At 34.1% G+C, this 15,438-nt stretch overlaps 1 protein-coding gene across 1 annotated transcript in view; it reads left to right on the top strand.

The window, feature by feature from the left end:
- LOC136043798 (sentrin-specific protease-like) overlaps window positions 1–15,438 on the top strand; it is a 69,469-nt gene that overhangs the window by 21,655 nt on the left and 32,376 nt on the right. Inside the window, exons 4-6 of the mRNA XM_065728716.1 lie at window positions 1,337–1,646; window positions 4,367–4,464; window positions 12,841–12,923. Coding sequence (XP_065584788.1) covers window positions 1,337–1,646; window positions 4,367–4,464; window positions 12,841–12,923 — 491 coding nt within the window. The remainder of the gene's footprint in view (window positions 1–1,336; window positions 1,647–4,366; window positions 4,465–12,840; window positions 12,924–15,438) is intronic.

Below are 15,438 nucleotides of genomic sequence, written 5' to 3'. Positions count from 1 at the left end.
CCAGTGTTATTTTTACGAATATTGTTGATTGTACATGCAAAGACCATCCTGCGTTGCTCTTAACTAATGAGTATAGACACAAAATTAATATGAAAGGAACATAAAAAAATAAACTGTTTTATTATGTTGAATGATCAAATTCATTCAGAACAAATTCATGCAAAGTACTGAAATATTTTCTGCTAAATAGTATGCGTATCTTCAATCTCATTCACAGAACATGGAGCCTTGGTTGGGCTCAGTGTCTTGTGTCTGTTTTTTTTTTTTTTTTTTTGTGGAAAAAAAATTACTATGGGAATTAACATGACCCGGTTCATTTATGTCTGTGCTTATTCCCATCAGAATAATGTAATATTTATTTGCTTCTTTTATACTCTGACAAAATTGTAAAGCTAAAAAGAACAATTCTTTTTTATTATTATCATCACTTTTTGCGAAAGCCTTTCCTGGTTGAAATATGTCTGATGATGGGTATGGAATATAAAGAAAGTTTTTTTAAATGTTGGAAATAGACAAGGATCCCTATTAATTAGATTAGGCTATACGCCGATTTATCTTTATTTGCAAGAGTCTTTGTTTTTATGTTTATTTACGTTTTCTTTTTTTTTTATTTCAATCTATTTTTTGTTTATTTAATTTTTGTTTAATCTATTTTAAATCTATTTAATATTTAATTAAAGTATTAAATATCATTTTATTTAATATTATTAAAATTATCTAATATTATATATTTAATATTAAATATCTTTAATTCTATTCTATATTTATTTTTTTTAAATCATTTATTTTATTTATTTATTTATTTAATTTTATTTATTAATTTATTTAATATAATTTCTTGATTTAATTTCAATCATTAGGCCAGGACTACTGGCCCAATGTTGTGTGGGACTGCTGTAGGTGCTTTCTCTATTCCCAAGTTTATAGATGTCTCCCCAAGTGAAAATACGGCCCTCTTAAATCTCCTCAAATTATCGTTCGTAAATGCACGAATGCTAACGCCAAATCCAAATCGTCGTTTGTATTAACATCAGTTTTTGAACTCATTTGAAAAAGCAAGTTTTCTTACAGATAAATTTGGGAAAATTCTGGGAAAATAGAAGCACTAACATTTAGAATGGACGAGGTCAGTGTCCCATGAGGCTGGTCAATATTTGAAATTTATTTCGTCTGCACGAGGGTTACCCTTAGTGGTTAGAAATATACTAGAGCTATGTCTTCGTAAGTTTAGAGATAGGAAATTTGGCAGTAATTCTCCTAAAATGTACAAAGTGATCCATGTCATTGTAATTTTGCCTATTAGATCATTTGTTCAAATTCACCCCTCTGTTTGCAGGATGACATAATTGTATTGGAAGAATTACCTTCGTCATATACAGGACTGTCTACAGTAACATTGAGAAAAAAAAACCCTAGTTCTGCAGCTTCACAGAAAAGTAGCAACGATGATGAGAGACTGACAATTAAAAGGAGCCTAGATTTCACTCCAACTAATAATAGTCGTAAGCCAAGTGATTCTATCAGCCCCCGTCGGTTCTATGGTGGGGATAGAGATTCAAGTTTCAATGATTTGAGCTGCCCCGGGCTTCAGAGACCGTCTCTTAGAACTTCCACTTCTGCCAATACTGAACTGTTGCCCCAAAAAAGTAAGTATATCGATATTTAGATCTATTCGTACCAGAAAACATTTTCCCTACGATTTCTCAAAATTTATCTTTTAGTTGTCTCAAAAATTTATAGGGTAATGCCGTACTTTTTACAGTTTTGCCAAGTCGTAAACTCATTAGTTTACGGTTTTCTATATTTAAATCTATTTATATTATTCAAAAGAAGCTGAACCTTCTTAAGCCGTTTAGAGTCATCACTTCGGTCTCCTTTTGGCATCACAACTATTTTCAATCTGTAGGTGATGATGGGTCAGGAATAAGTCTTGCTACAATTTATGTGATGTACTCGCAGATATTATTATGTTTTAGAAAATCGAAAATACTTTTTATAGATGTCTTTTCGCTGGTAGGCTTGAGAGAAGCAATATGTTGATGTCAGGCGTGAGGTTTGCCTCACTGAAGATTCTCCTAATATTGATTACTACCTGCTGGATGCATTGACATTCGAAAATCAGTGGTTTCAGGGACTGTTGGATAGAGTTGCAGAGTCCGCAATATGGATCGGCTCGTTTATGCCAAGTAAACTCTTCTTTTCTGAGGATCGAACAGTTTCTTTTGATTCTATAGTAAAGAATTGTATCTGCCCTTGCTGAAAATAACGATTGAATGGGCATTTGTGTTTTTGAAGGAACTCTGAGTATGTCTCAGAAGGTATGGGCCTTCAAACTGGGATTTATTAGATGATACAAGGAGTTACTAGCTAGCTGGTATGCTATCTCATTATATTTGATGCCTTGGTGGCTGGGAATATGCTGGAACTTGATATTAATAATTTTGGAGACTGATTAATTGATTTCTGATTGTCCTCAGGTCTTTAGCCATGGCACTCCAATGGATATTATGGATATTTGTATATTTGGAATCTGAAAGCGGTACTACTCTTTTGGAAGCCGATGGGTTAATACTGACGACCTTTAAAGCCTCTTTTATGGTCAACAGCTCTGCAGTGAGGATGGAAGTATTATCTGAAAGTCCGGTTTTTACCCATGTTTCCTTTTTTTGATTTGGTGCCGAATACTGGTGCCGTAAGATTGGGTGACACAAGGTGCCGCAAGACTCAGAAACTGAAACGCTGATTTGACGCCCGATGGGCCATCAGTGGCTCTGGAGGATCTCTATCTTTTTAATATTTACATTTTTACGAACAAAAAGTATTGGAAATTTAACTAATTAGTTTGACTTGTTTATTTCCTCGGTTCAACATGACAACACTGGTAGAAATTAGGTACTGCAAAAATGAGTTTTGTGAATCCTAACCAAAGGATAATATTTTAAGTGTTACTAACTATACTATTACTTAAAATGTCGATTCATCATAGCCAAAAAAAATAGAATTGTTTGTTTATTGTTTTTGTGAAATATACTTTAATACATCTCTAAGAAATTCTGTTTGATATAAACTGAACTAATTTGCGACAAAGGTATTTCATTTCCGGTTTGGCACTATTGTTTATGTGGGCTTAACTTATTATACTTCTGCTCTAGATTCATAGTCGATCCTAATTTTAAATTAGGATCGAATTAGACTAATTAAAAACCTGAACAAATTAACAAATTAATTAACAAGAAAAAATTAGAAATGCATGTGGGTCATTACTGATACGTGGTATCTATTGTCATAGTATCAAAAGCAAGGAGCATCTGAATTGACTCGGCCTTGCAGCTTCTTACATTCCAACTAACTCAAGTTTCTTGTGGGATGATTAGCCCACTTCTCGAATCAGCCATCATCCGAATCTGATCCGCGTCGGCTACCGCGGACGCCATAATATTAATCGTTATACCTGAATCTGTATCCATTGGTGTTTCATGGGAAATTTCTTGACCAGCAGCTCCCCAAACGTCTGGCGCCCCTTTTTGTTAGGCGTTCTGCCGGTCGGGCTAGGCAACCGACAGAACGTCTCACCACTCCACCGTGATGAGTTGCAACTTAGGGGTCTCTTCTAGCCTCACTAGGGATAGGAGTGTGAATCATAACTACAATGTCCCGACCTTAGCTTGGAGCACTCTAGCTTATCAGGCCTTATTTCCCCCTTGGAGAACTAGTGATTGGAGTGGAAGGGGAATAACCCCTTCCAGATCTAAAGAGAGTTCCATGTATAAGATGAATGCCCGGACATGTTGTACATATTCTAGAACAGACTATATAGGTATCCTTTCTATCGTAAGTATCGAGCTTATCAGATAGATACTAGTTTAAAACCAAGGCCAAATCGAATACACATATCTTGAACAAATTACAGGATATTATATCCAAATAGGCACTTATATTAGTGGGCCAACTGCCCTTTCCCCCTCCCATGCTACGCTAACAATAGTTTTGTTTTCCAATATATGAAATGTCCTGTCTCTCCTTTTTTGTTGCTGATTTGCCTTCCCCCAAGAAATTCTCACTTTTACCCCCTCACCTAAGATATTTTTACACATGCGTGCCTCGTAATTTCTTTTTATTTTATCGTTATTGTTCTGTCTTTGTCTGAAAATTTTTAAACTGTATTTGTCAATATTTTAAGTTACCGATTTTGTGCAATGATCAATGATTTTGGGTTTTTATTTTTAACATTATATATTTTTCGTTTATTTATTGTTTGTTTATAATACATTATTTTTATATTATCTTATTTGTATCATTGTATTTACATTACTTATTCACACTATTTTTTATTATTTATGTGACATTTTTTTTTTGTTTTTTGCAGAGAAAAAGTTTTTCAAGGATCAAAGCTTGCGTCAGAAATATTTTGCTAGTATGATTCGCAAATATCCTGCCAAACTGCGCTCTGCTTTTACTGTGAATGTAAGTCCAACCATTTATTATTATGTCCTCGCTTAATCTCTAGGTAAGGAAATTACCTGGAATATTTAACCAATAAGAGCCTTATTATTGGGATGTTGTTTTATAACTTTATTCCTGGTGATTCACAATCCCTGTCATCCTTTTTTTTCTTTTTCTTTCCTTCCTTTCCTTTCTTTTTTAGTTATCAGTTTCAAAGAATCAGTAATGAAACGCTAGCCCAGAAATGATAACTATATAGCCTATATTGAACCAATTGGGGCTAAATTCATTTGACTATATTTCGTCTTTTCTGACAGCAAAAGATTTTAGCAGTTGATTCGAATCTAGTTTCAATTGAAACTTACTCAAAACTTAATTTTGAGGTAAGGGGCTTTGGGGACAGTCAAAATATGATCTAGATAATATTCTGATGGTCTCTTGTGTGCGCGTACTGGAGCTGACATTTGCAGTTTCAGAGTTGTAACCACGAAGGGGTGTCCAAGGGGTTCTCTTGGTAGAATACGAGTGCTTTCAAAATTTCAAATGACACCCCCTAGAAAAGGTTGAATATTTGGTTATTGTTGGATTCTATTATGAAAAGCTGAGCCTGTTTCGCCGTAAACTGTGCATCAAACATGCTCTAGTCAAAAATGCAGACATTCTAAAGGTAGATATTGGATTAGCCTACACTGATCTGTATAAACTAGGCTTGTTTTCTACATAATTGAAATGACATCAAATTGCAAAGCTGCGCCATTGTGCGGCTGAGGGTATTAAGTTAAAAGTTTCAGTGGATGTTGAGGGAAATATTGCGGAGCTATTGGAGGGAAACTAGTCCCTATATCTTTTTTAGATGCTCTCTACATTCATCGCTGACCAAAATTAAAAAAGTTTCACGATGAAAATTATTTAAGAAATGTTAACATGTAAAAATGTTAGCAAAAAACTAATGTGACAAGTTCCACTAAGAAGAGTTCACTGTTACCTTATGCGACCCTTCAATTATGACTGAAATTAGTTTGCCAATTTAAACCCAAGATAAATTTAACAAGCGAAGACTAACGCTGTTAGTGAATAGGCCTGTTCTAGGAAGAAAAAACTAATTAAATCTTGTTAACTAAGCATGAATGAAGGGACACTGCTGGAGACTGACTTAAAACTATAAAATATTTTCTCTTTTACTTTTTATAAAACTGCTTTCATCTCCTGTATTAAAAAAATAAACTTTTAAGTGCTATGTTCTTAGAAACATCCGAATATAGTATTTGAACAATTCTATACGCAAACAGTTGTTTGAGTAGATGGCGCTGTATTTATTTACCTTCAAGCTTACCTTGACGGGATAGACATTCAGACTTTTTTGAACCTTTTCAAAATGACTCTGGAGTACGTTGTAGTTAACGTGTTATTTTTATACATGTGTTAGAAATTCATACACTAATTTATTTTCTTTTTTAAACTTGAGGATTCTGGTTTCAAATTTCATACCAGATTATATGTTTCCAAACCAAACTCTGGTATGTTTCAATGGAGGTTAACCAATACATGAAAGAGGGCAAACCTGTCTTACACTGTCATTTGTTCATTTATTCATTCTGTTTATGATCTTTCGTATAAGTAACACCTTCCACTTAAAATCTCCCCCTTCTCCAGGATGATCCGTCGACAAATTCTACATCTCCTAATGTATTAAAAAAAATAAAATGATTTCTTCCTGCTACCCAAAAATGAATGAAATACGCGAGTGGTGAAAATGAAAGTGTGTGTCACTCGTTTTTGTTGAATTAGCCTATATTGCTCCATAAAAGACAAGTTTTACTTTCAAAAAATGACTATCAGAAACCAAGCTGGGTCGAATTTGCATTTTAGAGTCGAGCTTAAAAACAATCATAGCAATAAGTAAATGGGATAAGATTGATAAAAATAAGAAGAAAAAACATAGGTCGATGCATCAAAAAGTTTAAAACTATTAAAATTAGCAGGATTTACAACGAATTAAACCGGTTAATAAAAACCGAACAAGGGGTATAAAAAAGAAAATGTTATAAATAGCGATGGAGAGGTAAGTTGTTGGTATCCTTTACAATTATTATTTTTTTCAGTGTAAAGGACGAAAGTATTAAAGGATTTAAAGTTAGAGCACCTAAGCTAGGCTTGTTTTTAAGGTCTTTCAAATACTTTTAACTTTTGACTGAAGCATTTTTTATGGTATTAATTAAAAAAAAAAAACTTTCCGAAAAAGAAGTTTTTTCAAAGAAAAGTAAAGGTCATATTAAACTTGAGATCAGAAGAAATAGAAACTTACAATGACTCAAAGTCAAAACAACCATACATTACTATTAAAGGATAAATTAAACCCAAAACGAACAGAAATTAGATAAGCAATCATAGAAAAAAAAATACAACAGGTACTAAAATAAACGAATAAATAGATTTTAAAACGAGCAAATCTTAAATCGAATATGCAAATCAAGCTTAAAACGAACAAAAATTAGCACAGACAAGATTTTTGGCTTTGCCTCCTTCTCTTACAGTAAAAGTCTAAAACCTACTGCGTAAGTTGGCGCTTTTTTTACTTAAAAGCCTAATATACCCCCGAGGCATAACTTACAAAACCTGCCTCCAGGGTTGTGTCGACCCAAGGTTTTTTTTTTTATTTAATCTATAAACTATTTTGAATTAAATAGACATCTCAAAATTTTGATTGCATGCATTTGGGTAAAAGAGGGCGTGTGGGGAGGGGGTAGATGCCCTCTAATCACTTTTGAATCTTAAAAAGGTAACTATAACTTCCGATGTCCAATCGAATGAGCCCCCTCCAAAGTTTATATGACCATCTCTTCCATATGAAGTGCCTCTAGGGAAAAAAAGGATTGGAGCCTTATGGCCTTAGGGCTGGTCGGGGAGGCTGGTTGCCATCGAATTTTTTTTTACTGTTAAAAGGTGACCTAGAACTTCCAATTTCTAGTCTTTTGAGCCCCCTCCGAAGTTTCTTCGACCACTTCTTCCTAAACCTTGAATACCCCGGGGTATAAGTTACAACCCTTCCCTTGGGCTGTTTCCTCCCTGCGTTTGAGGAAAAGGAGGTGGAGTGGGGGTAGATGCCCTACAATCACTGATGATTCTTAAAAAAAATAGGGGTTTTTGTTATATGATGTTTAAACTATTTTGAACGAAACGCCTATCTCAAAAATTTGATTGGATGTATTTGGGGGAAAAGGGGCATTTGTGGGGGGGGGGGGTTAAAAAATAGGGGTTTTTGTTATATGATGCTTAAACTATTTTGAACGAAACGCCTATCTCAAAAATTTGATTGGATGTATTTGGGGGAAAAGGGGCATTTGTGGGGAGGGGGGTTAGTTGCCCTCTGATCACTTTTGACTCCTAAAGGTAGGTAAATTTTTATTTAAAACCTTTATATCATATACATATCAATTAAATACGTTCTGAGACCATACTGGCTATGCATGACATATGAGAACAAAGAAAGGGAACAAAAAATGAAAAGAGAAAAAACAAATAGGTGAAAAAACGAGGATTTTATCAGCCAGTAGCTAAATAGAACTGGAAGATTCAGGATAGCTCCCTTTCTTGGATGTTTTAATTATAAAAAATATTCCCAGCCTGGATTTTTCTATATATAGAAAGCCAACCCATAATGATCGGTATCTACATTTCTCGTCAAATCACCCTCCTTGTGTAAAAAGAGGGGTAGTAATTTCTTTAGTCGACAGGGTTCTAAAAATATGTTCACGTAATCATGTAAAATCCGAGTTAGACTATGTTAAGGACATTCTATTCTGCAATGGCTACCCAATCAACCTCATTGAAAATATAATAGATAGACGATTAAAAAAGATTAAACAGGAAAACAGGAAGCCCGTCCCCCTTGATTCAGGTACACTGGCAATTGAGAAAAAAACTTTCACTACATTACCATACGTATCAAAACTCAGCGACAAACTTGGAAAAATTTTAAAAAGACATAATCTCTCTGTTTCTTTTAAAACTGAACAAAAAGTTGAACATTTTTTCAACTCGGGAAAGGATAAAAAGGACCCTATACTAGGTAGTGGTGTCTACAGAGTCCCTTGTTCATGTGGAAGATTTTACATTGGAAGGACCAATCAACAACTAGGGGAACGATTGCAAGAACACAAAATTTCAATAGACAAGTCCCTGAGATTGGAAAATAAAAATGACAACTTTGATTCAGCTCTGGCCCAGCATATATACGAAAATCCTGCCCATTTAGTTCTTTTTGAAGAGGCAACTTTAATATCTACTGTAAATGGTCTACCGCAATCTTTTAAAGAGGCTATTGAGATAAAAAAAACATATAAATAGAAATTTGGCTATAAATAGAGACACGGGAGATATTTCCTTAAGCCAAATTTATAATAATTTAATATTAAAAGAATCTATGAATATTTCCGCTCAATCTAATTTAAGACAACATGTCCGCATTTCTAATGAAAACCGAAATTGTAGACAGGCGAAATCTGTTGCAAGGCAAAGGATACTTATTCAATCTAATTGGTAACTTCTCTTTCATTGATTTAAACTTGGTTTTTTGTTGGTTGAGTCAGTATCTGTCTTCCTCTCGTGCAGGTCACTTATAAAGGTTAGATTTTGCTGTTTTTTTTTGTTTTGTTTTTTTTTTCTTTGTTTTCTTTGAGCACTGAGGACGACTTGGCGGAGGTCCTTGTCGAAATATTTGCTTGTTTTTCAATATTTAGCTACTGGCTGATAAAATCCTCGTTTTTTCACCTATTTGTTTTTTCTCTTTTCATTTTTTGTTCCCTTTCTTTGTTCTCATATGACATATCAATTAGTCACAAAAAGGCCGTTCTGGCCTGTAATAGCGACTACATTCATGTTAATTTAATCATCAATAATACTAACTCATTAAATACACAAAAAAAAGAAGGAGAAGAAAAAGAAAAAAAAGAAAAGAAAAAAAAGTGTATATATAAACATATACACACATACACACACACATACACATATAATAAATATATATACATTTACATACATAAATACATACACATACACATACGAATATACATATATTGCTCGATGATTTGTTATTGGTGATATATATATATATATATATATATATATATATATATATATATATATATATATATATATATATATATATATATATATATATATACATAAATACATACACATATACATGTACATACACATACACATACAAATATACATACACCACTCCAAATAATTACTCAGATTTGAAAAATTCTGGATAGCCCATTCTCATTCAATACGCTTCCCTTTACCATCCTGATCATTTATCATTCAAAAAATGCATTTTTAACCGGTGCTTAAGCTGTGGGAGACTCTCAGACTCCCTTATATACTCTGGGAATGCATTCCAAATTGTCGAGCCTATGTGTCTTGTCACATGCCCCGTTCGCGTTGTATTCCTTACCTCATTAATCAGATCATTTCCATGTCGGGTAAAATACTGATGGTAAAACGAATTATGTTTAAAATAACTTCTAAAAACTTCAGGTCCTAAATTATTCAAGCATTGAAAAACAAAAATCCCTATCTGCATATCTCTAATTTGACCTACATTTAGTAAATTCAACTTTTTAAATATACTTAACGTACTATCAGTTGCTTGGACATAATTTTCAATAATACGAACAGCTTTATTTTGCTGTACTTGTACTCTTTTATAATTTGTGTAAAAATCACTTCCCCATATCATACATCCATAATTAATATAAGTCGATGCTAACGAATGGTACAATGAAAGCATTACTTTAGTTGGAAAAAAAAAATTAAGTTTACGCAGCATCCCAACACCTCTTGAAACTTTACATGAAATCACGTCACTATGTTTTTTCCAGCTGAGTTTATTGTCCACTATAAATCCCAGATATCGAGTTTCTTGAACTTCTGCTAGAGTAGTTCCATTATATATAATAGCTCCTGGAGAAGTGGTAGACGCTGTTCCTATTCTAGTGAATGTCATGAAATTTGTTTTGGTTGTATTTATTGTAAGCCGACTTAGAGAGACGAATGTATGCAGTCCTTTTAATGCTTCATTAGCATTATCAGTAAGTTCATTGAGAGTCTTTCCTGTAACTGTAAGTGCAGTATCGTCTGCAAATGAAGTAATTTTGGCTCGTGGTATGTAAAACCGCATACTATCACAATATATAAGGTATAATAGCGGAACCAAGACTGAACCCTGCGGAACTCCACGAGTAATTGGATAATATTTAGAAATTCCGCTAGAAAAGCGCTTTAGAAAAGCACTAGAAATTCCTATTTACAATCGAAGGAACTCCCTCCGAAGTTTATGCGATCATCCCTCCCATAAAATCTTATATTGGCCCAGGGGGCACAATTTACAAACTAGCACCCGGGTTCTGGAGGGCTAAGTTGTCCCTGGAGTTTTTGTTATATGATCTTTGGGGTATTTTGGACAAAATGGCTATAAAAGAAGCTTTGATTGGACGCCTTTGGGGAAAAGAGAGTTGAAAAGGGAAGACTAGTTGCCATCGGATCACTTTTGTCCCTTAAAAAGGGAATTAGAACTGTCAATTTCTAAATAATTGATTCCCTCTCTAGTTTTATACGACCACTCATCCATAAAAACCATATATGCCCCAGGACTTAAGTTACAACCCTTCCCCGGGCTCTGAGGTGGGGCATGTTGACCCTGAAGTTTTCGTTATCTGACCATTGGACAATCTCAAGCAAACTGGCTATCTCAATAATCACATCGGATGCATTTGAGGGAAAGAGGGTGTGTGTGTGTGTGTGTGAGGGGAGGGGTAAATGCCCTCACATCACTTTTGACTCATGAAAAGGCAACTAGAACTTTCAATTTCCAATCAAATGAGCCTCCTCTGAAGTTTATACGACTACCCCTTACATAAAAACCTTGTATGCCCCCGGGGCATAACTTAAAACTTGTCCCCGGGCTCTGGGGAGTTGTTTCAACAATCCCCCAAGCGTTTTTGGAGTTTTTTTATCTGATGTTTGAACTATTTTTAACAAAACGGGTATCACAAAATTTTTATCGGATGTGTTTGGGGATCAAAGGACGTGGGGGGGGGGCTAGTTCCCCTTCCATAAGAACAATATATGCCCCCAGGACATAACTTACAACGCCTGCCCTCGGACTCTGGGAGGCTATGTTGACCCCGGAGTTATTGTTGTCTGATCTTTGAACTATTTTTAACAAAATGGTAATCTCAAGCTTTTTATTGGATGCATTTGAGAAGAAAGGCATTGGTGGGGGGGTTAGTTTAACCTCCGATCACTTTTGACTCTAAAGGAGGGCACTAGAACAACCGATTTCCAACTGAATGAGCCTTCTTCGAAGTTTAAACCGGGAAAAAAAGTTGAAACCTTATGGCCTTTACTATAGGCAGAGCTATGGCGTTGCCTCTGATATTTCAGATACAAATGCTTCACGTTTCATGTAGAATTCAAAAATATTACATTAGAGTTCCTAGGGCTTGCCGCGTGAAATTTTGGATGTGCTCTTAAAAGGGGTCTCAAAAGCCGCCTCTAAATTGCTTCTTTAATTGTCCCTTAAACAGAGTACCTAAAAAAAAAATCAGTAAAATTTGGAATTTTTGGAGTATTTAGCACTATCCTAAATTGCAAAAAAGAGGCTGTTAAAGTTTCCTCAATCTTATGAAAACAAATTCTTCATAAAAAATGACCTCACAATTTCTAAAGACAGATGTTTAAAAAAATAATTGTGCACAAGCCATTGGTAAGGAAATTTCTGATTACATTTTTGAAGGTACCTTTAAAGTCCTAATTCCCTTATTTTTAGAAATATTTACTGTTACTTTAGGACTAAAAGCCGTAGTCCCTGAGCCCGAAAAAGTTAATTTTTGTCAATATTATTTATTAAATCGCCTGATCAAACGATTTATTGTTAGAACAAAAATTTTTGGCTGGTTATCTATCTATGGTAACATGTTTATATAGGTAATTTCTAGATCATGCTGGTTTGTCATAATTTGAATATAAAAACGGTCTGAAAAGTAGTCATTTCAAAATTAAAAACTACACTCAGCTTTTTGATCCTATGTCTAACGGTTTTCCGTAGCAGCACCGAGGACAAAAAGATAAGTTCAGAAATGTTTTGGGCTCTTTAAAATAAAATTAATGTAGCGAGTTTTCGAAAATCTTTGTTTTTAATCATTGCTTTCAATTGGCAAGTATGTGCTATTTTTCCCTGAGTGAAAAAAGAAGAATCACAATGTGAGCATCCCCGTTTGCGTGATTTTTTTTTACTTTTTTAGTAACTTATAATTATTTTTTATGAAAGGGAAACCAAAAATCCCTTTTTTAACTTCCCCCTTTTGTTCGTTACGATAAATTCTTTTGCAGGCGTTTCGACCCGAAGAAAAGAAACGGTATTCAGAGCTGCTTAAACAATATTGCACACCCTTGAACACCAGAGGAGGGGCAAAGTAAGAATTGTTTTGTTAACCTGACCGAGTTTACATTTAGCTTTAAAATACACCTCAGTATTGTTAGTGCGTTAGTATTGCTTCGGGATCTTTTTCTCTCCTTTTAATCAGTAAAAAAAAAACAAGAAAGAAAAAATACAGATATCGATATGTAAAGAACCTTGCCTAGGGATTTAGAAAATGGGGAGAAGCCTGAATCAACGTGGTCAGAAATTTTTTATACATTATAGAAGCACTCAAGAATAATGCTCTTTGACTGACAATTATGCAGGAGGGGGGGGGGGGAGAGTCTGACCAGCACCCCTAAAAACCAATGTATTTTTCCCTTTATTTTCTATATAACTTACTAGTATAAAATTAATAAACATTAAACACCGTTTTCATAAATGTAAACATGAACTTGTAATGAGACCGAAACGTTTTTTTGCCCTATCTAATGTACCTGTATACAAATGAACCCCGCTCCCCCCCAAAAAAATGCTTTTTTGGAATATCTAGAGAAATGGATGCTTAAATGTGACGCTAGAGGTCCTTGTGAAACAGATGCTAGAAGTCCTTTTTTTATGATAGATTTCTTAAAACCAGCGAAATTTGCAATTTTTCGTATGCTCTCCTTTTGATCTGATTCCAGAACATCCAGTGTCAATTGACATCAGAAATCCAATGTTTTTTAATTGGATAGAAGCATGTGATTTAAATTTAATAAATTTAGTAAATTAAAATAAATTAGAAATTCAGTAAATAAATTTGATTAATTTAATCTAATAGATAAAATTTAATCAAATAAAAAAATAAATTTTATGTAAAAATAAATAAATTTAACACAGTTAATTAAAATTTGATTTAAATCATTTGGGATAGTGCAAGTTGGTTTCTAATTCATTTAAATTTTGTCGTGAGGAAAAAAGGGGAAAGATAGAAGATGTTTAGTAATTTCTTTCTTTATCTTGGTTTTTGAAATTGTACTAGGCGGTCGTATGTAGCAGTTGTATCTGTATTTGCATTTATGCACGTATTTGTTTTTGTATATATCTATTTTTACCAAATCTGTCTGTATAATTCTTTCTTTATCATCTTTCTTTAGATCTTTCTATATATGAAGTTTCATTAAGATCCGATCACCCATTCGTAACATAATTCTACCTCAATTTTCATGATTTCCCCTCCCTCCAACCCCTTCTCCTCAGATGGTCGAATCAGGGAAATGACTGTTATCGTGTTTTTCCAGGTGGGGGGGGGGATAACAAAGAAAATCCAATTTATTTGATAATTTGGATAAGTAGTGACTATAAGATTAAAAAGAACTTAGAATTCAATTTAAGCATTACTCGGTTAATATTTATTTATTCATTTATATTATTACTTGTTGTGTTTTTTGCTATGGTTGTTAAATTAATTTCTGTTATTCTTGGGTTTCATTTATTCTTTAATAGTATATTCTGGTCGTTTTGTGTTTAAATTTTACCAAGTATTTGTATCTGCTGATCTTATGCTTAATATGGGCTTTACTTTTCTTTGAAAGACTTCTTTTTCTAATTTTTTTTTTAATTAATATGTAAACAATGGGGAAAGTTCAAAACTTGCAACCCTTCCCCTGAGGACTTTGGGGATTAAGTCATCCTCAAAGACAAAGCTATTAGTATCTTCGACCATGCTGAACAAAATGACTATCTCAAATTTTGATTGGGTAACCGAGAAAAATGAGCGTGGGAGGGGGCCAACTTGCCCTCTAGTTTTTAACTGACTTAAAAAGGGCTGTAGAACTTTTAGTTTCCGTTCGAATGAGTCCTCTTGTGATGTTTTAGGACTAATGGGTCGGTACGATCACCACTGGGAAAATAAAAACAAATAAACACGAATCCGTGATCTTTCTTCTGGCAAAAAATACAAATTTCATATTTTGTAGATAGGAGGTTGAGGGTTCTCTCCACAGTAGGGTTTTCTGATACGCTGAATCTGATGGTGTGATTTTCATTAAGATTCTATGAATTTTAGGGGGTATTTTCCCTTTTTTTGAATATAAAGCAAATTTTCTCAGGCTCGTTACTTTTGATGAGTAAGACTAAACTTAATAATATTTAAACTTATATATTCTAATTCAGCATAAAAATTCAGTTCTTTTGATATAACTATTGGTGTCAAAATTTCGTTTTGTAGAGTTTTGGCTGTTATTTAGCCGGGTCACTCCTTACTTACAGTTCGTTATCACGAACTGTTTGAATAACGCACCAACTCCAGTGGTAAATCCATCTATGGAAGCGTTTCTACAGGAATGTTGAATTCTAGTCCCAAATTCCCGGAGTAAGAACGCACAATGTGCAGGTGCATTGTTGTAACGAAGGAAGTAATGTTCCTCTTGGGGGCATGGCTTTTCCGCCAAATATTTTTGTGCAAACGGTAAAGGGTTCTTGCAGTGTTCCTGGTTGATTGATTGCTCCCTAGGGGAAATTTCTTTATCTGCAATGCCCATAAAATTCTGAAAATGCTCCAAAATTGCCATCACTTTTGATCGACT

This window comes from Artemia franciscana, chromosome 2 (genome assembly GCF_032884065.1).
Source record: "Artemia franciscana chromosome 2, ASM3288406v1, whole genome shotgun sequence".
NCBI lineage: Eukaryota > Metazoa > Arthropoda > Branchiopoda > Anostraca > Artemiidae > Artemia > Artemia franciscana.
This window is presented reverse-complemented; position numbering and strand designations above follow the sequence as displayed.